This window comes from Alexandromys fortis, unplaced genomic scaffold (genome assembly GCF_014885135.2).
Source record: "Alexandromys fortis isolate MF-2015 unplaced genomic scaffold, M_Fortis_MF-2015_v1.1 scaffold_22, whole genome shotgun sequence".
NCBI lineage: Eukaryota > Metazoa > Chordata > Mammalia > Rodentia > Cricetidae > Alexandromys > Alexandromys fortis.
Window position 1 is genome coordinate 11899394 of NW_026067900.1, and position 27694 is coordinate 11927087.

General features: G+C 40.9%; 1 protein-coding gene across 1 annotated transcript; it reads left to right on the forward strand.

Annotated features, from left to right (window-relative positions):
- The first annotated feature begins 1390 nt into the window (after window positions 1–1390).
- Ddx43 (DEAD-box helicase 43) lies at window positions 1391–27403 on the forward strand. Its single transcript, XM_050126792.1, has 17 exons — window positions 1391–1724; window positions 5960–6015; window positions 8299–8425; window positions 10299–10430; window positions 12474–12555; window positions 14693–14849; window positions 15089–15207; window positions 16034–16144; window positions 17530–17671; window positions 17989–18089; window positions 19982–20069; window positions 21144–21271; window positions 21436–21545; window positions 22431–22569; window positions 24016–24103; window positions 25290–25420; window positions 27296–27403. Exons 1-16 carry the CDS (start codon window positions 1466–1468, stop codon window positions 25401–25403), a joined length of 1953 nt encoding a protein of 650 aa, XP_049982749.1. The 5' UTR covers window positions 1391–1465; the 3' UTR covers window positions 25404–25420; window positions 27296–27403.
- The last annotated feature ends 291 nt before the right edge of the window (window positions 27404–27694 follow it).

Here is a 27694-nt window from a genome sequence, read left to right on the forward strand (position 1 = left end):
GAGGGCAATCAAGATAAACATATACGTGAAACTGGCAAAGAACAAATTTAATGTAAGATAAAAATGTAAATTTATCCTTTCTGAATGTAAAATGAAAGGACAAACTATAAACAGAAGTATGAATTTGATGTTTGTATGAAGTTAAGGTTATATATACTTAACACTTGAATCGCAAATGGCTCTAGAAATCTTGGGAGCAATGCATTTCTCTCTTTTGGGAGTGGTGTTCAAGACAGGGTTTCTCAGTGTGTAGCTCTGGATGTCCAGAAATTGCTCTGTAGACCAGGCTGGCCTCCAACACAGAGATCTGCCTGCCTCTGTCTCCCAAGTGCCAGCTATTTAGTGTGGCTACTGGGATTAAAGGCATGTGTTACCACTGCCTGGTCTTTAAAGACCAGTGTGGCTGTTTTATGCTATGATCTACAGGTGAGCTCTATTTATTAAAATACAAATGAAATATCATCACAAGCACCCAGACACAATTCCTCATTAATGTTAGCACATCAAACCCAGCAAAGTAATTTCTAAAGATTAAGGACCAGATACTGTAGGGACATTCAAGACTTGCTCTGCTCCCCATGTCTCCTTGAACTCCTTGTCCACACCCCATTCTGTGCTGTTGCTATATCTGGGTATGATGGCAGTCATCTGTAATCCCAGCACTTGAGCCCCTGAAAGGAGGATTAAGTCTAGCTTCAGGAAACCTAATACTATAGTTAATTGTGTGTAATTATTTCACCTAGGATGGACCCAATCCTACTTTTCCCCCGTCCCTACAAGCCCAGTGCTAAGATTTTAAGTGTCCTCTGAGGGATGGTTGACCCTCTGAGACATGTTCAGACAATCTGAGGATCCCAATCCCAGCAGAGACGCTGTGGTTTAGCCCAGCCCTGAAGGAGTATATCCAGCTCCAGAATCCTTGCAAAGCAAGGTGTGCTTCAGCCTTGCCTCTAGTCTTTTACTTACATTGGGTATGGGAGATTGTACATAGGGTCTCCTATGGTAGGCAAGCGCCCTACACCTGAGCTGTATCCCCCAAAGCTTCCATCAGTTTATTTTTCGTTTTAAAGAGTCTTACCAAGTTGCCAGGCTGACTTTAAATCCATTGTGGCACAGACCCTCCTGCCCCAGATCTTAAGCTAACTGCACCATCATTCCGGCTTGAACGTGAATTTCGAGGCACGGTTAAGATCGTGTCCCAGACTCCAAGGTGCGGCGTCCTCAGGCTGGGTGACACCAGGAGCCTTACAGGTCCAGGCGGCCGCGTGACTGCGAGCGCGGATTGGCCAGGCCTGGCAGGCCCCGCCCCTGAGGCGCGGCAACCAATGAGCGCGCCGAGGAGTGGCGGGCGAGCTCGCGGGCGGCAGCAGAGCTTCTTCGACGCCTCGGCCTGTGCTGCAGAGTCGGTGAGGGGGAGACGGGGGGGACGACGTGCGACGTGCGACGCGCGGCTGTCCTGAGAGCCATGTCTAGGCGGGAATCCGCAGTCAACGCTTCCTCCTCGGGCGTTGCTCCCCGGCGAAGCTCGGCGGGGTCCCGCAGCGCCGGTCGGACGGCAGCGGAGGAACCTAACCGGAGGGGCCGGGTCGGCAGCAGCAGAGGGGCTGCCGGCGGCTGGAGAGAGCCAGCGGGTGCCACCGCCGAGGCCACGGCCGCCGCCGCCGGCCGCCGCGAACCGCCACTCTGCTTCGGGGTGAAGAGCGACGTGGTGGGCGCGGTGATAGGTGAGCGCGGGTGGGCGGCGGGAGCAGCGCGGGGCGCGGTTCTGGGGCGGCCGGCGGGGTGTGCGGGAGAGAACCTCCTGGGAGACTCGCGCGGGGTCCGCGGTGAAGCTGGGTGCCCTCGAGGGTGAGCCCAGAGGGTGCGGTAGTGACAAGCCAGAGCCTGGGCTTTGCCATAGCTTAGCTTAAGGTGAACTGAACTGCAGAAAGCTGCACCGGGGAAGTCCTAGGATTGCAATGTTCAGTTTTTCCGAGATGCATGAACAGTGTTGGGGATGTTTCCCTCTGGCGTTAATTCCTAGCTCCAGTTACAGTTTTTTGTTCCCTGGGTCCCTGGAGTTAATATTTTTAGTTCTAAAAACCTGCGTTGTAGCATATTTATCGTATTTTTAAGGCTGTTTACTGGGGTAGACAGATTCCGTTTCCAAGGTTCATGCCCGAAGAATCTGAGCAAGAATCCCAGTATTTGAACAGGATCCTCACCAGAGAGCCAATGGGGTTTTTTGTTTGTTTGTTTGTTTGTTTGTTTGGAAACAGGGTTTCTCTGTAGCTTTGGAGCCTGTCCTGGAACTAGCTCTCGTAAACCAGGCTGGCCTTGAACTCCCAAGTGCTGGGATTAACGGCGTGTGCCGCCACTGCCCGGCTTCTTCACTCTCTTTTCCTTCCTGTTGGTGCTCAGGATTGAACCCAGAGCTTCATAAAGGTTAAGCAAATACTTTCCCCTTAATCGGCTACCCAGCCTCACCTTATTTTTGTATTTAAAAATAAATATATAGTTCAGTATTAGTGATAAATGGAAGATTGTATCCCAGCTCTCCCATGATTAGAACTATGCCATTTCTCAACTCACTTTTCCTTGTTCTTGGACCTCTGCATCGACTTTCTGTGCTGTTGGAGCCTGGGATTAAAGGCGAGTGCTGGGATTAAAGGCGTGCGCCACCACCGCCCAGCTGGAAGTAGCTCTTGTAGACCAGACCGGCCTCTAACTCACAGAGATCCGCCTGCCTCTGTCTCCCAAGTGCTGGGATTAAAGGTGTGTGCCACCACTGCCCAGCTGCTAATTACCTTTTTTAAAGAAGGATAAAGTTGGACATGGTGATATAGGCCTTTAACCCCAGCCTTCCCTTCTGGAGGTAGAAGCACTTCTGGTCTATATACCAAGATCAGGCAGGTTGGCACTATATAGTGAGACCCTGTGTGATAGCCATTCGTGGTTGTCAACTTGACTATATCTGGAATGAAGTACAGAATGGAGGGCACACTTGTGATCCAGATCTTGAGGCAGGAGGGACCACACCTTCTGCTGGAGTCCTATATAAAGACAATGGAAGAAGGAAGTGTTCCTTCTTTGCCTGCTTGCCCGCGTTTTGCCAGAAGATCCATTCCTTCACTTGCAATGGAGCCTACCTCTTTGGGATTCCCGCATATTCTACAGAAGACCAGTTGAGACACCCAGCCTTATTTCCATTCACAGCTGGCCTTTTTCCAGTTCTTCCCCAGAGGGACCTACAGCCTTTTATAAGGATAACTGTACACTAGGAGAAAGGAAACAACTTGCTTGGATACTGGCTCTGAATTGATGCTGATTCCCAGAGATCTCAAGGAACATTGTGGCCCTCCCATTAAACTAGGGAATTATGGAGGTCAGGTAATGGAGTTTTGACTCATAGTTGGCCCCTGAACTCATCTGGTGGTTATATTTCCCCAGTTTCAGAATGTATAATTAGGATTGATATACTTAGAAGTTGGCAGAATTCTCATATTGGTTCCCTGATCTGTGGAGTGACGGCTATTATGTGTGGAAGGGTTAGAGTTGCCTCTGTTAAAGAAAATAGTGAACCAAATACAATATTGCATCCCTGAAGGAACTGCAGAAATTAATGCCACCGTCAGGAACTTGAAAGATGCATCAGTGTTGGCTCCCACACATCTCTCTCCCCTTTAACTCTCCTATCCGGCCAGTGCAGAAGACAGATGGGTTGTGGAGAGTGACAACTGACCATCAAAAACTCGATCAGGTAGTAACTCCAGTTGCAGCGGCTGTACCAGATGTAGAGTGTCCTTACTTGAGCAAATTAACACATCTGGTATATGGTATGATCTAGCAAATGCCTTTTCCTCAGTACCTGACCTTAAGGACCACCAGAAACAATTTGCTTTCAGTTGACAAGGGCAACAATATACCTTTGCAGTTTTTTTTTTTTCCGCTCTGTGTCATAAATTAGAAAAGATCTTGATTGTTTGTTTGTCTCTTCCACAAAATATCAATCTGGTGCACTATATTTATAACATTATGCTGATTGGATCAAGTGAGCAGGAGGTAGCAACCACTTTGATAACACATGCATATCAGAGGATGGGAAATAAATCCACCCAGAATTCAAGGGCCTTCTACCTCAGTGAAACTCTTAGGAGTCCAATGGTATGGGGGCATGCAGAGATATTCCTTCTAAGGTGAAGGATAAATCATTGAAGCTGTCCCTTCCCACCACCAAGCACAATGTTTACTGGGCCTCTTCAGATTCAGAAGACAGCACATTCCTCACTTGGGTGTGCTACTCTGTCCCATACTAAAGTGATATGGAAAACTGCTAGCTTTGGGGCCTGGAACAAGAGAAGGCTCCTCAACAGGTCCAGCTGCAGTGCAGGCTGATCTACCACTTGGACCATATGATCCAGCAAGACCTATGGTATTTGAGGTGTCCGTGGCTGATAGGGATGCTGCTTGGACCTTTGACAAGCCCCTCTAGGTGAATCACAGAAGACCTTTTGGATTTTGGAGCAAGGCTCAACCATCATCTGCATATTCTTCTCCCTTTGAAAGAGGGATATTGGTGTACTCTTGGGTCTTAGTGTAAACTGAATGTTTGACAGTGGGCCACCAAGTCAAGTAGGACTTGCATAGAAGCAGTTTGTTATCAAATAGAATATTTTGGTATATATATATATATATATATATATATATGTATATATATACCAAATTGGTATATACAAGATTGGGCCCAAGCAAATCCTCAAGGTAACAAGCAAGCCAGTAAGTAGCTCCTCTCTATGGCCTCTGTATCAGCTCCTGCCTCCTGAAACCAGCCCTGCTTGAGTTTCTGTTCTGACTTCCTCCAATGATTGACTATGATCTGGAAGCTTTAACCAAATAACCCTTTTCTCTAACTTGCTTTTTAGTCATGGTGTTTTGTCACAACAATAGAAACCCTAACTAGGAAACCATGTTTTAAAATTTAACAAAATCTTTTTAAAACAAAAAAAAGAAGGCAATCTTTTTGTGGTTATAGTCTATGTTTCACTCTTAAGAGACGCTGAACACCTTATAGACTTAAATGTTTCTGAAGAACATCTGTTCAAATTCCTCACCCTTCCAGTTTGTCAGGGATTATAACCAGGGTCTTAGGTATGCTACGCAGGCAGGTGCTATACCACTCAGTTGTACTTCATCCACCTTTGCTAGATGTGGTGGCTCAGTGCTTGAAATGCCTCTACTTAGGAGTCAAAGCAGGAGGATTGCCTTGCATTTAAGGCCAGTTGGGGATGCTTTGTGAGTCATTGTCTTAAAACACAAACAAAACACACACACACACACAAAATCCTGAATTTTGCTATTGTTAACAGTGTCTCCAATTTCTTTACATTGTTTTCAATGCAGAGTGGATCCAATTTCTGTATTGCTGGAATAGACTCTTTTCGCCTTCATCTCAGTGAAAGACGTCTCCTACTATGCTCACAATATGAAATGTCTGCTAAATGTCATGGCGCACGCCTTTAATCCCAGCACTCGGGAGGCAGAGGCAGGCGGATCTCTGTGAGTCTGAGGCCAGCCTGGTCTACAAAGAGAGTTCTAGGACAGCCTGGGCTGTTAAACAGAGAAACCCTGTCTCAGAAAAAAAAAATGAAATGTCAGCCTCTTCCCCCTTCAAAAAGAGAGAATATTTCCTGCACCCTAAGAACCTGCCCTCGAATGATCTGAGGACGAGCCACACAAAGGCTTCTCAGAGGCCGGGCGGCGGTGGTGGCGCACGCCTTTAATCCCAGCACTCGGGAGGCAGAGGCAGGCGGATCTCTGTGAGTTCGAGACCAGCCTGGTCTACAAGAGCTAGTTCCAGGACAGGCTCCAAAACCACAGAGAAACCCTGTTTCGAAAAACCAAGAAAAAAAAAAAGGCCTCTGAGGGAACTACATAGATTTCAGTTCATAATCACAGATTTCTTTATTTTTTTTTTAAACAGGTCGTGGTGGGTCAAAAATTAGAGAAATCCAAAATACAACAAACACTAGAATACAGGTAAGTGATCTGTTTTTCTGAACCCTGAGAGTGTAGCTCTTCATAAGGAGCCCCTGACTAGCATGTGCTTTGTGCTTAACATGGTGAAGTGAGCGGCCAGGGCTCTTCATGTTCTTAATCGTACTAACAGTGAAAGGCCTCACTAAACTGTCAGGCCGAGAAAGCAACCCTTGTCTTCTGCAGAGTCTTGTCTCTACCCTGTATTTTGCAGGGGGATGCCATGGTTTTCATCTTCCCTTAGTTGTCCAGCTTTCTTCTAGTCTCCTCATCATTCCCCACTAGTCAGAGGAGTCTTCCTAAAATATAGTCATATAGTTCCTTTTCTGCATAAGAACCTTTGGTGGTTCTCTAGTCTTTGATTTTTTTTTTAAGCTATTTAGTTGGGGTACTGGGGACTGGACCCACAGTCTCGTATGTATTCTAGGCAAGCATTCTACCACGGAAATACATATCAGACCCTTTATTTTTTCATTATATTTATTTGTGAGTCTGTACATATGTGTGCATTAGTATACTAGCACCTGTGACATGCGGAAGTCAGAGAACAGCATTCAGGAGTCGGTTCTCTCAGTATGTGGTTCTTAGAGATCTAGCTCAGGTCACTGGGCCACTGAACCATCTCACCAGCCCAGCCCAAGGTCTCAATTTTCAGCACAGATTGGCCTGGAACATGGTGTTTAGTTCAGACCGGCCCTATAACTCCAGAGTCTCCTGTCCTTCAGCCCGTGAATGGTGGAATTATATGTGTACACTACCCGCAGCAGCTAAGATCTAAGCCTGGTAATCCCAGACTCCTTGGCATAGTCCACTTGGCCTGCCATATTTGAAGACTGCCCTATACTTCCTCACATTGTCACCCTGTAGTTATATCTTTCTAGGCAACTTCTGCTGAGCTTCAGATGAGCCAAGTTATGACATCCTCCCAGCATCATCTTTTTTTTTTTTTTGGTTGTTTGTTTTCGAGACAGGGTTTCTCTGTGGCTTTGGAGCCTGTCCTGGAACTAGCTCTGTAGACCAGGCTGGTCTCGAACTCACAGAGATCCACCTGCCTCTGCCTCCTGAGTGCTGGGATTAAAGGCGTGTGCCACCATCGCCCAGCCTCCAGCATCATCTTATAATGGCTTCATTTAGCACTTAACACAGAATGTTTATATCTGTAAACCCTGGAGTTGACAAACATTGAATAACCAGCCAAGAAAGACAACACTTGACTAGAGTAGTTTTCAAGATAAATATTGATAAGTACATTTAAATACGTCATTTGCTAGCCCTGGTGCTGTGGGCTATAAACCCATTTGCTCAGGAAGATCACAAGTTCAAGGCCTGCCTGGGCTACAGTGTGAGTTCATAGCCAACCCCGGGTAAATTAGCATGACTTTGTCTCAAAATACAAAGTGGAAAGAGGGCTGGGAGATAGTTCCCTGGCCTGTGTGAAGCTCTTGATTCAGTCCTAAGTGGTGTAATAAATTGTATTCTGTCCTAGTTCTCATTACCCTAGCCTTGAAAACCTAAATCTGAGCCGGGCCATGGTGGCGCACGCCTTTAATCCCAGCACTTTAATCCCAGGCAGAGGCAGGCAGATCTCTGAGTTCAAGACCAGCCTGGTCTACAAGAACTAGTTCCAGGACAGGCTCCAAAACCACAGAGAAACCCTGTTTCAAAAAACCAAAAAAGAAAAAAAAAAGAAAACCTAAATCTGCAGGACAGTGGTGCCCTTTTAATCCCAGCACTCAGGAGACAAGGGCAGGCAGCTCTCTGAGTTGAAGGCTGACCTGGTCTACAGATTGAATTCCAGGACAGCCAGGGCTACACAGAGAAACCCTGTCTCAAAAAAACTAAACTAAAAGTAAAACTAACTCTATCATTGCATACATGTATTACTTAAAGAATCCTTTTATTTTAATTTTATTTTTTATGTAGGGGGGAGAACAAACACCAGAGAGTTGTATGTGGCATTCAGAGAAATCAGAATTGGTTCACTCCCATCTTCAGTGGGATCCAGAGATTGAACTCAAAGCCAGGCTTTGGGAGCGAGTTCCTTTGACTGCTGAGCCATCTGGGCAACCCCTGTGTTGTTTTATTTTTTCCCTTTACCAGTGTGTTCTGAATTTAAGTTTACAGATTGTCATTGTTACCCATCAGGAGACATAGGATCCCAGTCAAACTGGATATGGAATAGTAGCAAGACCATGTTTACATTCTTTCTTACTATTTGAAGTAGAGTAATTATTAGGCTTGATGAGGAGACTTCAATCTCACCTTTGTTTCTCCCTTTTTATTTAGGTAATAAAAGGAAGTCCTGAGGCAGAAATCAAAATTTTTGGCAATAAAGCCATGCAAACAAAAGCAAAAACAGTGATAGATAATATTGTTAAAAAACAACAAAATTACATTCGAGGACACAAACTTGGTAAGTAATCTTTACACACTTAAGTGCTTTAGTTTATTGTTGTTATTGCTGTTGTTATTGAGACAGATTCTCACTATGTAGCCTTTGGCTGGTCTGGAACTCTTTGTAGACCAAGCTGGCCTTGAACCCATAAAGATCTGTCTGCCTTTGCCTCCCATGTGCTGGGATTAAAGGCAGGTACCACCATGCCCAGCTGCTCTGGATATTTTTTAATTTTATTTAATTTTATTTATTCTTCTCTTATATATTACATCCCAACCACAGTTTTCCTTCCCTCCTCTCTTCCCAGGCCCTTCCCATACCTCCCCTCTCCCTCCCATCCACTCCTCCTTCATTTCCCTTAAAGAAGAAAGCAGGCCTCCCATGGATATCAACCAAACATGGTATAACAAGTTACAATATGACTAGGTACAAACCTTCATATTAGGGCTGACTCAGTGAGGGGAAAAGGGCCCTAAAAGCAGACAAAAGAGTCAGAGACAGTCCCCACTCCCACTGTTAGGAGTCCCAAAAGAACTCCAAGCAACATAACTGTACACATATGCAGAGGACCTAGGTCAGACCCTTACAGGCTTCCTGATGGCTTCAGTCTCTGTGAGCCCCCTATGAGCCCTGGTTGATTACTGGGCCTTGTTCTTCTGATGTCCTTGACCCCTCTGACTCCTATAGTCCCTCCTTTCCCTCTCCTGTGGGATTCCCTGAGCTCCACCTAATGTTTTGGCCCTGGGTCTTCTCCCATCAGTTACTGAGTGAAGCCTCTCTGGTGAAGTTATACTAGGCTCCAGTCTATAAGTATAGCAGAATATTATTAGGAATTATTTCATTGATTTTTTTTTCTGTCATATTTTAAAGATACTTTTTACCATTATTTTTATTGGTTTTATTCTCTTCTGTGATGCGGAGCCTCCATATGTAGGACAAGGTGATCTCAAATTCATAATCTATTCACCTCAGCCTCCGGAGAAATGGGAATACAAATGTGCTTCACCATACCTGGTTCTTTTTCAGTGTTATAAACATCATACTTGATTCCTTTCCTCAGGCAAGGCTTTAGATGTTCCAGATCTACACATTTTTTTCAGTAAAGGGCTAGATTACTTTGGCTTTTTTAAATTACATAATGTCAGTAAAGGTGCTTGCCACCAAGAATAACAAACTGACCTGAGTTCTACCCCCAGAACACATATAGTAGAAAGGGAAAACTACTTCCTACATGTTGTCCTGTGACTTGTACCCCATGGCATATTCAGGGACATGTGAGTGCACACATATACACACACACTGTAAAAATAAGCAAAAATAAATGGATGTAAAAAACATGCATAATACCTATGGCTACTTAACTATTATGGTTAAATCCAGTTTTACTTTTAGCCACAGGTAAGTTAAAATGAGAGAAGTCTTTAATGCACACTTTAGTATTAAGGGTAAAGATTGGTCCTGTGTGTGTGTGCTCTGACTTGTGTTCAGAGGCCAGCAGTAGATCTGAGTGCTCTCCACCTATTTTAGGTAGGGTCTTTGATCTGAATGCAGACTTTACTGACTGAGCTACTCGAGCTAGCCAGCTTGCTCTGGAGAACCTCTGTGTCTACTCCCTAGTTCTGTGATCCAGGAGGACCTCCATGCCCACTTGGAACAGACATGGGGGCTGGAGATCCAGATCTGGAACAGACATGGGGGCTGGGGATCCAGATCTGGTCCTCGTTCTTGCTTGTATTTACATAGAACCATCGCCCTCGACCCTGGAAATTATAGATTTCTTTACATTTCAAATATTAATATCCTCATATAAATAAACACAAAAATATTGCATTGGGGATTTTGTACTGTCAGGATTTACTTCAAAGCTAATTTTGTAAAAATCTTTTAACAGGTATTATTGAATTCCAACCTTCTGTTGGAGCAAACACCAGCACAAGTGACAGTGTAACGGAAGATCAGCCATTGATAGATTGGGACCAAATTCGAGAAGATGCTTTGAAGTGGGAAAAGAAAAAGTGGGCAGGTCAGTGCTGTATCCTACCATTTGTGGGCAGTGGTGCTATTTCTTTACTGAAGTTCATGTCTTCTGTAACCCAGCTTCTTAACCTGTGAGTCAAGACTCATGTAGGATCATGTAACTGAATTTAAGGGTCATGAAAAATGTGGCAACAGTACAAGGTTTCTGGACACTCGGTGACCAAACGTTAATTCAAAACCAGAAGCATAATAGATCTGAAGTGTTTCAGGCCGTGCTCACGTGTGTCACAGCGCAGGCAGCCTTCACCATAGCCTCGGTTTGGACATGCGCTCTGCATTTACACATAGATAGTATATTCCATCCCACCGCAACATACTCTCACACACAGATGTTTGTATACACACTCACACATACTTCACATATACACAAAAATAATACACTATTAATAAATTAATCAAAGTGTTAGTGACTATATCATCATGTGGGCCTGAACCTCTACATGTTAAGTTTTTAGGCAGTTGATGAGCTATGGGCACTGTGTAAGGATTTAAGCTTAGAAGAGGTGCTTTTACATCCTCAGGGGCTGCAGAGCCACAACAGAGCTTGTCACATAAGCAGCAGGACCAAGTTCAGATCTCCAACACCACATATAAAGCAAGATGGGTGCTGACCGTCTGTAATCTCATGGCTTGGGGAATGGAGACAAGTAGATCCTAAGAGTTCACTGGCCAGCCAGTCTAGCCAGTTGGAGAGCTTCAAATTCAATGAGAGTGCAACCAAGGAGGACACCCACCGTCATCCTCTGGCTTGCATATGCACACATATATGCATGCATGCATACAAACATACATGCATGCATATACTATGCTCACACAAAGAGAGACTCAGACAGAGACAACCTCAGAAAATTGAGGATTTATATAAGGCCAAAAAGTATGGGTGCTGGGAATGTGTGGATCAGTGGTAGAGAAAGTTTCTGAACAAGAAGGTCTGGGTGCTTCATTATCAACATTACAAAAAATGATAACATGGTTATCAACATTACAAAAAATAAACGCTAATGATGTGGGCCTGAAGCGATGGCTTGATTAAGAGTGTATGTACTGCTCTTGCAGAAGACAGGAGTTTGGTTCCTAAGAATCAGCTCCAGGGGGAATTCAGTGCCGTGACCTGCAAGCCTCACTCACATGCCCATACGCAGACACACATTCATACACATAATAAAAGTATCCTTTATTCCCAGCACACAGGAGGCAAAGGCAGGCAGATCTCTTACATTTAAGGCCAGCCAGAGCTGCATAATGAAATTTTGCCTCCAAAACTAAATAAATAAAATAAATAAATCTGAAAGATTTTAAACTAATGTTATAGACCTTTGAAGAAAAATTAAAATCAATCTAAAATGTTTTAAAGCAAATTCATTTGTTGCAGTAAGTTGGGCTTCTTTAAAAATCATGCTCTCCAGCCAGGCCCAGTGTTATACACTTTAATCCCAGCATTCAGAGTGTATAAAGAAGGCAGAGGCAGGTGGATCTCTTGCTAGTTTGAAGTCAACCTGGTCTACATAGTGAGCTCCAGGACAGTCAGAGCTACACAGTGAGACCCTACATAGAAAAAAAATCATGCTTTCCTTTCCTTTAGTGTAAAATATTCCTTCCTGGAGGCTGTAGGCATGCCTGAATGGTTAAGGATACCTGCTGCTCTGGCAGAGAACCCTAGTTCAATTCCCAGCACACTTGTTGGGTGACCCACAACTGCCAAAGGACCTAACTGCCTTTTCTGGCCACCACGGGCTCCTATACACATGGCATACGCCCACAGAGACATGCATACACATATATAATAAGTAACAAAATACAAATATTTTTTAAAAGATTCCTTCCTGAGTGAAAAAATATAGTTGAAAGAGAAACCAGAAGGAGATCTTTTAGACTGGCATAAGCCTAGACAGCAGCATGTGGAACTATCAAAAACTGTCTGCATAGAGAACTTAATATCATTCTAGCTTGAAATCCGTAGTTTTGAATAAGTGTTAGTAAATGTACATTCTCGTTTTTATCTAAGTTTGGATTGTCATCTTTGTCCCAGATTTACCTCCAATTAAGAAAAACTTTTACATAGAATCAGCAACGACCAGCTCAATGTCCCAAGTGCAGATAGACAACTGGAGGTGAGTAGTTGTTTCATTACCTCAGTGTTCTTAGGTTCTTACTATTGACTTGTTAGGCAAGGATTTTGAATGGTTGTATTGTAACACTATTCCCAACTTTCATGTTTGCTCGACTAAAACCTTGGCTGCATCTTACGTGACGAGTTTTAGAGCAGTGTTGTCAAATACTACAGTGGAGCATGGTGGCACATGCCTGTAATCCCAGCACTCAGGAGGCAGAGGTAGGAGAATCATGAGTTCAAGGTCAGCAAGACTGTCACAAACAACAACAAATGTCCAATTATGATGATGGAAGCTGGTCTGTTTGTGTCTCAGAGGCCATAGATAGCACCTGAACACTTACTGTGGTTCTTATAGCCGAGGAACTAAATGCAATGCTGGGGATGTAACAGTTAACCTCAAACTGCATGATAGTGACCCCACAGGTTATAACGTACCTGAAGAAGTACTATTTTGAAGTGATTGTAGCTGCAATAAACAATACAATGAATGCATTATTCACATGTATGTGGTGACATGACGGTGGTAAGCTACAGCTATGCTAGTCAGAGTATACTATACGTACAGCTTATAAAACTTTATGCTGAGAATAGACAACTGCTACTAGTTTATATATTTGCTATACTTTTATTATCATTTTAAAGTATATGCATTCTGACAAAAGTATACTAGGGCTGGAGGTGCGTCTCAGTAGTAGAGAGTACGTGCCTGGCATGTGCAATACTCTGCATTTGGTCCTCCCTGCCCCATCCCTGCCAAATGAAAAAGTTACTCTAAGACTGGGGATTAGCTCAATTGGTAGAATGCTTGCCTAGCATGCACAAAACCCTAAGTTTGGTTCCTAGTATCATGACAGCAAGATGGCACATGCCTGCATCCCCAGCCCTCTAGATAAAGGCAAGGATCAGAAGTTGAAGATCATTCTTGTCTATATAATGAGATTGATAACAGTCTGGAATACAAATCCCCCTCTCAAAGAAAAAAGAGCTGCTGTATGTCACATTATCCTCCTGCCTCTACTTTCCTTATGATGAGATTATAAGTGTGTACCATCATGCACTCAAGGCCAATACTCTACAACTTAGCTATATCCGCAGCTAACAGTGAAAAGGTGAAAAGCTTTTAAAAATTGTTTTTTAATATGGTAATTTCTTTTGTAATGAATCCCATTGCTTTTGAATTACATTTCTATATGCATGTATGTGTGCATACATATATGCACGGCATTGGCGCACATATGGAGGCCAAAGGGCCACTTGCAGCAGTTGCTTCTCCCCTACTCTGCGGGTCTCAGGGATGGAGCATCAACTTCACTGTCACGCACCTTTACTCACTGAGCCATCTGGCCAGCACTTCTTTTTGTTTTTAAAAATTTCACATATGTGTGCTGTCCTTACATCATTTCTCCCTTCCCTCTCCTCCCTCCAACTCCTCACGTGTCCCTTCCACATCTTCTCAAATGCATGGGTTTTTTCTCTTTGTTACTGTTACATATCATTGTTACATGAATTAAGCAACCTGCTGAGTCCATTTGTTGTGTATATGTATGTTTTCAGGGCTGACTATTTGGTGGTAAATAACCAGTTAGGGCCTTTTGTCCTTGGGGATGACTGATTCTTCCTCCCTCAACATTCATTAGTTCCCATAGCTCTTCATTTGGGGGTGGGACCTTATGAAATTCCCCCTGTCAGTCTTGGCATGTGAACTGGTATTTAGGAATATATTTGAGATTTCATGGCTACATCTTCACTCTCATATTTAGAAGACGCAATTTCACCAAAGATGACCTGGTCCTCTGGCTCTTATACTCATTCCACCTTGTCTTTGGTGATGTTCCTCTGGCCTGAGATGTAGGGCTTGTCTCAGATGTAGATGTATCAATTGGAGCTGGACATTACAGTCAGTTTGTTCTCTCAGTTTTGGCCAGGTGTATGTTTCTGTAATTATCTGTCTACTACAAAACAAAGAATAATTTCTCAAACTCTTGAGTTCTTATCTGAAGTCATTAGATTGTTTTTATAAGTCTGTGATTGTTTGGGCTGCATGTATATATGTACACCACATACATTAGGTTTCCAAGGAAGTCAGAAGAGAAGTCAATTGAACAAACCCACTAATACTTGTGTTTTCTATAAAGGAAAGAAAATTTTAATATAACATGTGATGACTTGAAAGATGGTGAGAAACGTCCTATCCCTAACCCTATATGTAAATTTGAAGATGCCTTTCAAAGTTACCCAGAAGTTATGGAAAACATTAGAAGAGCAGGCTTTAAAAAGCCTACACCAATTCAGGTATGCTTTTGTTAACTCCATTATTTCACTGAACACTGCCCCCCAGATAATATCTGTTAGATGTTAGAAGTTAAATCACTAGGGAATAGCTGTGTCTTAATAGCATGTGCCCAGTACCTCCTGCAGCACTGCTAATGACCGACAAGCTGTGTTTAAAAACCTAGAGCTGATGGGCACAAACAGATGGAAGAGGAGTTGTGATTCTTGTTTCAGTATTGATCTTTTTTTTTTTTTTTCAGTCACAGGCGTGGCCAATAGTTCTACAAGGAATAGATCTTATTGGAGTAGCACAAACTGGAACAGGGAAGACACTGTCCTATTTAATGCCTGGATTTATCCACCTAGACTCTCAACCACTGTAAGAACTCCCTTGACTCTATTTTCTTATTAAGGATTTAATAGTATATAACAAAAAACTATAATTAAGTTCTGTCATTTCTTGCATTGGTCAAAGTGATGCCCCTCTTTTGCCAGTCTGCATATGGCTATGCTTATGATGTATATGGTCATAAAATCATTTTAGGAAGCAATAGATACTGTCTACCAAAAGTCAATAAAAAACACTGGAATCAAAGTGCCTAAATTGTCCTAAATCATGTTGTTTAATTAAATTTCTATGAATGTATTGTCCAATATAGTTCTAATCAATGAAAAATAATGTTTATCATTTCAAATGTAATGTTAAAAAAATGTCATGTTAAATGAACAAGTAAATATTTGAGGCAGTGGACTTGTGGTGTATGTGACTTATTTTCGGGCTTTTGTCATTTTATGGTAGCTCTACCTTTATAATAAAAAATTATAGAAACTTATACTAGCCGCTTATTTTTTAGGTATGTTAATTGTAATTAATAAAATTAAGTCTACACGAGGAACTTTTTATTTATTTATTTTGAGATAGGGTTTCTCTGTGTAACAGTTCTGGCTATCCTGGCATCTGCTTTGTAGACCAAATTGGCTTCAGATTCACAGAAATGCCTGCCTCTGTCTCCCAAAGGCTGGTATTAAAGGCATGCACCACCACCACCTGGCCTACAGGAGGAACTTTTTAATCATACACTTTACCAAAAAGTAAAAATATGTCTTTTCTGCTTTTTTGACAGTCATCATTACAAATCTTGCTCTAAATGACCTTGCCATGCACTTGAGACAAATAACGTAATGTTATTGTTTCCCTTTTAAAGAGCTAGAGAACAAAGAAATGGACCAGGCATGCTAGTCCTTACACCAACCCGGGAATTAGCCCTTCAAGTAGAAGCTGAATGTTCTAAATATTCATATAGTGATCTTAAAAGGTAAGTCGTTTCTATATAAGTGTTATATTCACCTCCACATTTGTAGTCACGTTATTTAAATTGTGTGTATGTGTGTTTCTTTGGTTCAGATTCAGTCTTGTGCATATTTGCCAAATGCTCAGCTCCTGAACTATCACCCCAGCTCTACAAATTGATTTTCAATTGGTACACAACAATAAAATCATGTTTATTAATGAGGTGCCATGTTATGCTTTGGTATGTCCGTGAATTAAACATTTCCTCAAACCTTTCTTTTTTGAGACAGGGTCTCTCTTGCTGTCCTGGAACTCATTATGTGTATCAGGCTGGCCTCAAAGTCACAAAGATCTCCCTTTCTCTGCCTCCCTAGTGCTGGGATTAAAGGAATGTGCCACCACTGGACTTCTTAAATATCATTTTTTGAGTTGTAAACATTCAAAAGCCTTCTAATTCTTTAAAACGTACATTTTATGGACTGACAAGCTAGCTCAGCAGTTAAGAGTGCCTGCCCACTCACAGAAGACCCAAGTTTAGTTCCTAATACCTAAGTCAGCACACACCCATTTAGAACTCCAGCTCCAGGGAAATCCCACACACCTCTGGCTACAAGAACACATGCACTTATGTGCACATACTTGTGTGCAGACAAACACATAATTTAAAATAGTGAAAATAAATCTTAAAAAACATAAACTATAGCCAGGCAGTAGTGGCACACTCCTCTAATCCCAACACTTAGGAGGCAGAGGCAGATGGATCTCTGAGTTCAAGACCAGCCTGTTCAACAGAGAGAGTTCCAGGACAACCAGAGCTCCACAGAAAAATCTTGTATCGCGAAACAAAAATACATTGTATTGTTAAAATCACTGCTGTATGTGGCTGGAGAGACTGCTTAGTCAATAAGCACACTGACTGCTCTTCCAGAGGACCTAGGTTCAATTCCCAGCACCCTCATGGAAGCTTACAACTGTCTGTAGTTTTAGTTCCAGGGGATCTGACACCCTCACGCAGACGCACATTCAGGCAAAGCACCAATGTATGTAAAATAAAGATAAATAAATAAAATTTTAAGTTACTGCTGTGCTATAATAACACAGCAAGTTCTTGCTCTGAGTTTACCTTTTATTATCATAGCTTCTGACATCTTCATTAGTTTCATACCTCAGGGATCTGATTTAATTAACAATAGCCATGTCATAAAGCTCAGAAATGTAGAAATATTGTTCTTTAGGAGACACTATAGGCTGGCAGTGTGGATAGTTTGCATAATGGGGTGGCTACTCCTAAAAACATCAAATATTCTTTTATTACATCTTATCTATAACCGAAATGCTTAGGTTAGTTGCAATTTTGCATTATGATGGGATGTTCTTTGCTTAAACATGAATTTCTGGATTTTTTTAAAGTGTTTGTGTATATGGTGGTGGCGATAGAGATGGACAAATACAAGATGTTTCAAAAGGTGTAGACATCGTCATTGCAACTCCTGGAAGATTGAATGACCTACAAATGAATAACTTTGTCAACCTGAAAAGTGTAACCTATTTGGTAATCATGGAGTAAGGGTTTGGAATACTGGGAGGGAAAAACTGAATTTGCAAAAAATGGGGAAGGGGATGGCTGTTTTATAGGGCTTTGTATTCTGGAACTATTTCCTATTCTGTTGAGCATAGTAGGAAAGTTAGACATTCGGTTTTTCTCATTCAGTAGCCATAGAAACTGTTGGGAATCAAGTGAAACAAATCAGTCTGCATTCTTTGTCCACAGAAAGTTTATTCTGGTCTTGAGAAGTTGAAATGTCTTAGATAATAGGGAAAGTAAGTGTTTAGAAAAGAGATTGACCACATTCTTCATTTTGAATGCAGGTTTTAGATGAAGCAGACAAGATGCTGGACATGGGATTTGAACCCCAGATAATGAAGATTTTGTTAGATGTACGCCCAGACCGGCAGACTATTATGACAAGGTCAGTATACCTAATTATGTATGTATTCAGAATAGAAATCAGTAGATTAAAAACTTAAGTCTATTAAGTTACTTTCTCAACTACCTTTCAGAGCATTACTTGAAAGTACTTTGAGGTTCTTGATGTAACAATGAATACTTTATCTTTGACTGGGTTTGTAATTTTTGTTACCTTTTTTTGAAACAATATGTAGTTCTGTCTAGCCTGGAACTTTCCATGTAGACTAGGCTGGCCTCAAACTCAGAGATCTCTGCCTGCCAAGTGTTGAAATTAAAGCCATATACTATCATGCCCAACTATACTTATTTTTGTTTGTGTGTGTGTATGCACTGTGGCATATGTGGAGAGGTCAGAGGACAACTTGCAGGAGTAGGTTCCAGCCACCACGTGGGCTCTGGGAATGGAATTAGGTTGTCAGTCTTGGCAGCAAGTGCTTTCGCCTGCTTGAGCCACTCACAAAGGGTTTTACATGAAAGTCGTGTTTCTTGGAAAGACCTTATGTTGAATAAATGATCACTTATCTTTAGAGATAAATATTTGATTTCTGATTACTTTTCCTGACATAAAACTGAGAAAACAATGATTGTCTGTGTAATCTATAAAGAATAATTCTTCCTAGCTTCATCTTATTTGTTTGAAAGATGGTTCAGTGATTGTTGCTCATGCAGAGGACCCAGATTCAGTTCCCAGCATCCACATCATGTACATATAAGCATCCACTACCACCTGTACCTCCATTTCCAGGAAGTCTGATGCCTCTGGCCTGTAGGGGCACCTGCAATCATAAGCATATCCCCATGCACACATATGCGTGTAATTATCTGACTCCCCCTCCCACAAGGCTCATGAAATCTACAGAAAATTGAGCAGAAAGAATATAGAAACCAGAGATCAGGGAGGATTTTAAAACAGGTCTTCTGGACATGGTGAGCAGTTGCTACACAAACCTGCATACAATCGATCTAGTCAATATCCTAGCAGGGATTAAACAGCGTGGGGTGGGATACTCAAGGCAGCTGCCACTTGCCAGTAGAAAGCCAGTTTTCTTCAGGGGTGGGGCCCTGTTAGGCTCTTATTGCTAAGGTGAGCCCTATACCCACATGCATGTGGCAACACATTTGAACTCAGTAGGTTGTGTGTGTGTGTGTGTATGTGTAAAGAAGACACAGAAAAAGGGTGTAGGCATGAAGTTGGGAGGTGGGAGAGAGGAATTTAGTAGGAGTTGGGGGTAGGGTAATAAAGGGTAGATTTGATCAAATAAAATGCATTTGTGTGTTAATGGAAAAATTTTAGTTTACAGAAAGGATAGTTGAATGTCTATGGAAAAAATACCAAATCACTTCATTTTCTGTTATCTACCATTTCAAGAAAATGGAGTTATATTTTATTGTATATGAAGGTACAAAAGGGGACCAATTTCATTATTTTATATATGTTGAAGAAAAGTATGAACTTATAGCCTTTGACCAATAGACTTAAAATGCTTGTATGGCCTAAGCACTTGACTTTCCTTGCTGACACTGTGTGATAGATATAGACTGTTGAATTTTGGTGGTGTGTTTGTTTTGACTTTTATAAAGGATGAGACACAACTAAACTTTTATTACCCTTTTCTAGGTAAAAATTTATTTGATGTTATAGAGGCATTCTTAACCTTTTGGATAATATAAACAAAGAATAAGTAAATGAAAAAAAACTTAAAAGTTATGTCCAGTGGCTTGAGTGCAGCTAGACAGCTCAATAGAATTTAACTGTAAATTTGTTTGACTTACTTCAGAGATCAGAAACATAAAGATGTCTTTCATGAGTAGTTTGGTACACAGCATGCTTAAAGAAATTTGGTAACATGTTATAATAAAGTTTTGATGTTTGTGTATCTTGTTTGTTTCCAGTGCTACTTGGCCATCTGCTGTCCGCCGTCTTGCGCAGTCTTATTTGAAAGAGCCAATGATTGTCTATGTTGGTACTTTGGATCTAGTTGTAAGCTTGTTTTTATTTCTATTAAAGCTTTGTATAATGACACTTAAAGAACATAGGTAAAGGCAGTGGAATGTACTTCAGTGATGAAGTAGATACTTAGCATCCATGAGGCTCTGGGTTCAGTCCCAACACAAGGGGAAAAAAGGCTGATTTTGATATGTCTGTTTTGTCAACTCAATTAGTTTACAGAGTGTGTGTATGTGTATAAATATTTTTCTAATATATTATGCATATTTCTAATATGCATATATACTAAATTCTATATATGCATATTAGAAATACATATGTATTAGAAAATAGAGGGGTTAGGAAGAGGGCTCAGTGGATAAAGTGCTTGCTACTCAAGCGTGGAATTCAGATTCTCAGAACCGAAGTGAAAAATTAGGCAGATGCAGCAATCACAAAGACAGATTCCCTAGGACAAGCTGACTGACCAGTGAGACTAGCCAAAGTCAGAGAGCTCCAAGTTCAGTGAGAGACCCCGTCTTATTTATTAAAGTGGGGAGCAACTGAGGAAGATCTTGTCGACTTTGGGCCTCCACACTCAATATTTCCGCATACATACACATAAAAAATAATAGTAAATATAAACTAATACTTTGAAAAGTGATAATAGTTCAGGAAAAACTATGTGAGTACTTCATTCTTTGACTAAGTATTACTACAATCTCTTGAGATTTTTTTTCATTATGGTTAAAAAAATGACACTAGTCAATTTTGTATTAAATTGACAAAGTACTTCCTGAGTTGAGATTCATGTTGTATCACCTCATCACAGAAAGTCTGATATGCAAAGTTCAGGAATATAATGCTTACACACATGATATTACTTGATGGTTGTCCTTACAACAGTAGTCAATAGCTTTTAGCATGCCTGCCAATCATTCATGTGTTCCCAGACTCAGTGGGGGTAAATAAGTGATAAAAATCAAAGACTGAGCTTAAGTGTTGAGTAGAAATAGTAATTTTGCTATGCTCACTACCTTTCTATTTTCAAAGTCTCAGCTGATTTTAAATGCATTTTTGAGCCATTTGTAGGTGGTGCTAATGTACTATGATCTCTGAATTATTTAGGCTGTAAGTACAGTGAAGCAAAATATAATCATCACCACAGAAGAAGAGAAACGAACTCATATCCAAACTTTCCTAGAGAATATGTCGCCTAAAGATAAAGTCATTGTGTTTGTCAGCAGAAAAGCCGTGTAGGTATTTCTTTGTGCTTTCTTTATCATCAGCAATCCAGATGACTTACTCATGACTGTTTCTGTATATAAAATTTCAAATGGGGAAGTTGACAGACTGTTTGCTAGTTGATGAAGGTATTAGAATAAGCGCTTAAGTTCATTAACTTTATTCTTTGGTTCAGTGCTGATCACTTATCAAGTGACCTGATTCTCCGACACATATCAGTGGAGTCTCTGCATGGCAACAGAGAACAGAGTGACCGAGAGAAAGCATTAGAGAACTTTAAGACAGGTGAGTTATAATTGGTGGCTGTTGCAGTGTCGGGGATTCCAGTACCTGGGCTTGACTGAGTGATGGTATCTTTTCATATTTCCTATTTCTCAGTCTGTCCTCACCTTGTAAATCCAAAATAGACTGAATATTAATATCTGCTTCTGAGAAATAACTAGCTAACTCTACAAAGACCAATTCATGAATGAGTGACGTCAGAATACTAACTTGTAGTTGAGACTGTATTAGTTTCCCTGAAAGATGTATGTCTTAGTTACTTTGCTATTGCTGTGTTAAAACACCATGGCCAAGGCAACCTATAAAAGAAAAGCTTTATTTGGAGCCCATCACCATGAGCTTGACAGCAGGCAGGGAAGGTGTTGGCGCAGCAGCTGAGAGCTCTTAAAGCAGAGAGCTGCCCTGGGAATGGTGGGAGGCTCCTGGAACTTCAGGCTCTCTCCCAGTGATATACATTTTACAACAAGGCCACACCTCTTAATTCTTCCCTAAAATTATACCTACAGGGTGCAAGCATTTAAACATAGGAGTCTATGGGGCCATTTTCATTCAGATCACTGAAACATTTCTCTTTCCCACATTATTCAGATAGTTCAGGAAAGGACCATTTGCTGAACTGTGGTATGTGGTGGTGTGACTTGCCAGTAGTTTAAAAGTCTTTCTTGGATGTGAGGGCGATCTGGCTGCGACATCTGTCACCCCATTGATTGCCAGGGTTGATTCGGCTGATCTGGCTGGCTAAGCGGGTGTCCCCTTCCTCCCTCACCGCTAAAAAAATAAAAGTCTTTTCTGCTTTCACTATAAGCAATAATCATCTAATTAAATTTCACATGTCTTCAACTGGCTGTTACAAGACAAGTTTAGTGTTTATTTGCCTTTATTCTTTAGGTAAAGTGAGAATACTTATCGCTACTGACTTAGCATCTCGAGGTCTTGATGTCCATGATATCACTCATGTCTACAACTACGATTTTCCACGGAACATTGAAGAATATGTACACAGAGTAGGACGTACTGGGAGAGCGGGGTAAGTCAGCTGGGTCAGCCCAGGAGAGAAGCCAGTTCTGGTTCTGGATTCCCTTCACTCCTCGCAGAAACCCCTTTTATTCTCTTGTATATGTTCTGTTCTCCTCTAGACCTTTATTGACTCTTTTATCCCTTTTTATCTGGATGAGCTAGACCCTGCAGTGATTGGCTTCTCATAATTTAAGTTCTTTTCAATTGTTGGTCATAGGTTTTGTGTGTTTTGTTTTTGTTGTTACTTAGCATTTTGTTCTTCTTTTAAAAAGATTTGTTTACATAGATGACCACTTTATTTGAATGTTCATCTGCACATGAGAAGAGTGTAGGATCCCATTATAGATGGTTGTAAACCATCATGTGGTTGCTGAGGACTCAGGACTCTGGAAGAGTGGCCAGTGCTCTTAACTGCTGAGCCATCTCTCTAACCCCTGTGTAATTTGGGGGTTTTGTTGTTGTTGTTTTCAGTACTGGGGCTGGAATTTAAGGCCTCACATACTAGGAAGTGCTCTATTACTAAGCCATATCCCTGGGCTTCTTTGTACTCCCCCCACTACACCCCTACCCCACAGTCTTACTAAGTTGCCCAGGCAAGCTTTGAACTTTATGATCTTCTTGCCTTAGCTTCCCAAGTATGTACTTGTTTGTGCTAATGTTTTAAGCCTGCAGTATTCCGACAGTGATTGTGTTCAGCTATCACTTTTATTGTTATTGACAAAGTATTCAGATTTGCATTAACATGAGAAGAGTACCTTTTCATCCCTGTTGAATCATTGGGCTGTTTTTAAAGTAACTGAAAATTCCACCAGCCTTTTGAACCCAGAATTTCTGTGTTTCAGATCTGATGAACCATAAATCAAAAATATTTTTTAAAAAGTACCTGTGTAGGATCTGTGGCTGCTCTTCTAGAGGTTCTGAGTTCAATTCCCAGCATCCATATGGCAGCTCACAACTCTCTGTAACTCCTATTTGGGCATCTGGCACTTCATACAAACATACAAGTAGGCAGAACACCAATGTACATAAAATTAAAATTAAAAAAAGTAAATAAATTAAAAAAAAACTACCTGTGGTAAACAGATTTTTTTTTCTTGTCTTTGTTCCCAAGATAAAAAAATTATGACATCTGTTTTTGTAGAGTGTATATGTACGCATACAGTAAGTAATCGAGGTATGATTTACATTATACAGGACAGTACATAGATGTGATACCATTTTATGGAAGAGGCTTGAGTATCCTCTGATTTGATGTCCTCGTGGGGTCCTGGAACCAACTCCACTGAATGCCAAGAGATGACTTTATTTAGATTCTAAATTGCAGTTTATGTGATATTTACTCTATAACACATATGTGTAAAGGATCAAGTTTCTTGTTTTTCTTCTGTTTTCTGTATTAACCAAATTAAGAGTATATGGTATAAAATAAATTATATGAACTTTTTTCTTCTTAAAGGCGAACTGGTATGTCAATTACTCTTATCACAAGAAATGATTGGAGGGTCGCCACTGAATTGATTAATATTCTGGAAAGAGCAAATCAGGTAAGAATTTGCAACTTATAGAAATTTTTATATTAGTGTGTTAGTTGTACGGGTACTGAAGGCCCTGCTTGGCAAGTAAGATATATAACAAAACACTAATATGAGGGTTGTGACATGGCAATGATTGTGAGCAATGGGAGTATATGACTGAGAAACCTAATGTGCTAGGAGTGAGCAGTAGATAGCCGGGGGAACACTCTAGGTCAGTGTGAGACAGAATACACGAGAAATGATACCATTAAAAGGGGGTGTTGGAGCCGAGTGGTGGTGGCACACACCTTTAATCCCAGCACTTGAGAGGCAGAGACAAGTGGATCTCTATGAGTTCAAGGCCATCCTGGTCTACAGAGTGAGTTCCAGGACAACCAAAGCCACATAGAGAAAAACCCTGTCTCAAAAAAACAGACTGAGGTAGACTGAGAGAGAGGAGTTGACCAAAATGATGTTAAAAAAAAAAAAAGTCATATAGTAGAAACCTACCTACTGTTTTATGATTCAATTAATATATATATATAATATTGTGTGTGTATACACACACACATACACACACACACACAAGGGTCATTTAGATGGCTCAACAGATAAAGGCATATACATATATACATGTAGGGCTGACAACCTGAATTTGATTCCCTGATCCCCCAGTGTGACAGGAGAAAACTGACTCCCAAGAGTTTCCTTGGGCTGAGCCTGAACATACACAAAATCAAATATGTATATATTAAAACGTGATGGAGCTGCAGAGATGGCTCAGAAATTAAAAGCACACTTCCAGAGGACCTGGATCAATTCCCGATACCCACATGATGGCTCATGATCATCTTTAATTCTAGTTCCAAAGAATCCCCCTTCTGGCCTCTGCAGACACCAAACTCGCAAGTGGTATATAGATATACATGTAGGCAAAAGTGATATACATAAAATAAAACAAAAAGATAAAAATAAAAATGTGTTAAAGGAACTAGGCACATGTGTAGGCAGCTAGGAAACAATAGAAACGGAGTAGAAGGATGGGCACATGATTCTGTAGCTTAGACATATTTAGGACTTAACTGGCAAAGACCTTTCTTTTCTTCATTTTTGAAAGATGTCTTGTGATTGTGGGCTTCTCTGAAACAATTTAAAGGTTATTCAGCATATTGTAGGAAGGAACTCAGAATCCTAATAACACATTTAATAATTTCAGAGTATCCCAGAGGAACTTGTCTTAATGGCCGAGAGATACAAAGCAAATAAACTAAAAAGAGAGATGGAAAAAAAAATGGGGAAACCTCAAGGGAAGCCACAGAAGTTTCACTAATTTACTCTGCGCTACAGGTAAGTTTTATGGTGTAGACATTCAGATCTTTGTCTTTTTGTTTTGTTTGTTTTTTTGAGACAGGGTCTCTTTATGTATCACTGGGTGTCTTGGAGCTCACTATGTAGACCAGGTTGGCTCTGAACTCAAAAGATCTGCCTGCTTCTGCCTCCCAAATTCTGGGATTAAAGGTGTGTGCTCCCACAACCAGCAAACCTCTGTCCTTCAAAATTAGGTTCAGGTGGTGTATGTATTACAGTCAGCATAATCTCTAAGAACTGCTAACATAATAAATGATGAATTCTTACTTTTTCACCTATTACTAAAGTCTAGTTAATAAACCTTTTTTTAGACATATGCCACCCAGGCTGGCCTCACACCTGCAACCTTTCTGCATTTCTACCTTAGCTTTCTGAGTGCTAGGGGGTTACAGGTACATAACAGAATATGCAGCCCAGAAGTAATTTATATATTTATCAAATAACTGTCAAAAAGTATCAGGTTTTGGCAAGCACGTGAAAAATTTGGACGCCTTGTTCACTGCAGGTGAGGTTGTAAGTTGATTTGTCTCCTGTGGAAAACACCATAGTGTTCCTTAGCAATTATCTGATGTCACCAGTCTGCTTCTGGTTATATATTCAAAATGAATAGGAAGCAGGACCTCAGAAATGTATGCCCTTATTTCAGAGCATATACTTAAAAAACAGCACTACTCTCTTAGAAGGAATCCTGTTGTGGAATATTTTTTTAAGTATTCAAAGATGTGTTAATTTGTTTAACTATGTAAACTAGTGTTGCATTTGTTTATGTTGCAAAATATTTGCTTAACTATGTAAAGATGTGTCGCATTTGTTTAGTTTAATTATGTAAAGATAGTATTGCTCTTTTGCCTGCCTAAGGCACCTGATTGGTCTAATAAAAAGCTGAACAATAGGGAGGGAGGAGGCATAGGCGGTACTTCTGAGCAGGGAGGGTAAGTAGGAGGAAGAATCTAGGCAGGAATGAAAAGGAGAAACCAGAGCAGGAAAGTATAACATACAGAATAAAGAAAGGTAAAAATCCCTGAGGCAAACATGGATGAATAGAAACAGGGTAAATTAAGTTAAAAGAGCTAGTGGGATAAGCCTAAACTAAGGCCGAGCATTCATAATTAATAATAAATCTGTGTCTTTATTTAGGAGCTGGTTGGCAGCCCAGATAAATTTCCAACCACACAACCCAAAGGTCCAAGAATAAGTTAATACAGGTGCATCCCGTCCATAACAGTGGGACAGGCAGCCGTGAAGGGCTTGTGGCCTGCTGCAGTCAGAGTGAATCTTGAGGCTATTATGCTTTAAATGAAAAAGTTACAAAAAAAACTCCAAATACTATATATGAATCTAGTATGAGGCATGTAAAATAATCAAATTCCAGTGAAGACAGCAGGATCAGCAGTTCTAGGGTAGCCTGAGCTTATTGAAACCCTGTCTCAAAGAAGAAAAATCATGGGAACAAAATAATGCTTTCGAGGATGAGTGGGAGTAAGGTAAGCAAAGTGGACGATACTGTTTAATGGATGTAGAGTTTGAATTTTGTAAGTTGAAGACTATAGAAATTGCACAACCGTGAATATAGTTATCAGCACTGAACTACACAGGATATATATTTGATATGATGTAATCACACTGCCCTTTTAAAAACTGGAAAGAATTTTGAGCTGAGCAGTGGTGGTACACGCCTTTATAAGCATTTGGGATGTAGGAGGCAGGCAGATCTCCGAGGCCAGTCTGGTCTACAGAGCAAGCTCCCGAACAGTCAGGGCTATACAGAGAAACCATGTCTCAAAAAAGCAAAACAAACAACAACAACAAAAGAAATTTGTAAATAGTAACGTTTTCCCCCTGCTTGTTTTTCAGGATTCAAGATTTTATTCAAAGTGGAATTGTTCAAACGTACATCAATGTGAAGAGAATTGGCTGATTCTTAAAAATAATAGTGTTTATAAATGTGGAATTCAATGTTTTATACTTTCTTTAATAAAAAGCAATAGTTTTTAACCTTGTTTAACTTTTTTTCATTGTCATTAAGGTAGTACTAAAAGATTTTATTTATATTTTTAATTTAAAAAGAGAACTTTTGGGGCTGAAGATGTAGCTCAGTGGTAGGGTGCCTGCCTAGCATGTACAAGATCAAAGGTTCAACCCTCAGGTCTGCAGAAGACAAAAACAAGAAGACAATTATCACCTGTAATGTTGCTGCACCAGCATCTGTGAAGAGTCTGGTGCTTGCTCAGATGTTATCATGCACTGAAAAGA

Bases quoted from the DNA above. Each gene is read 5' to 3' on its own strand.
- Ddx43 (XM_050126792.1), top strand. From the start codon at position 1,466: ATGTCTAGGCGGGAATCCGCAGTCAACGCTTCCTCCTCGGGCGTTGCT. The intron at 1,725-5,959 runs GTGAGCGCGGGT...TTTTTTAAACAG, and splicing joins CGTGGTGGGCGCGGTGATAG to GTCGTGGTGGGTCAAAAATT. The intron at 15,208-16,033 runs GTAAGAACTCCC...TCCCTTTTAAAG, and splicing joins CACCTAGACTCTCAACCACT to AGCTAGAGAACAAAGAAATG.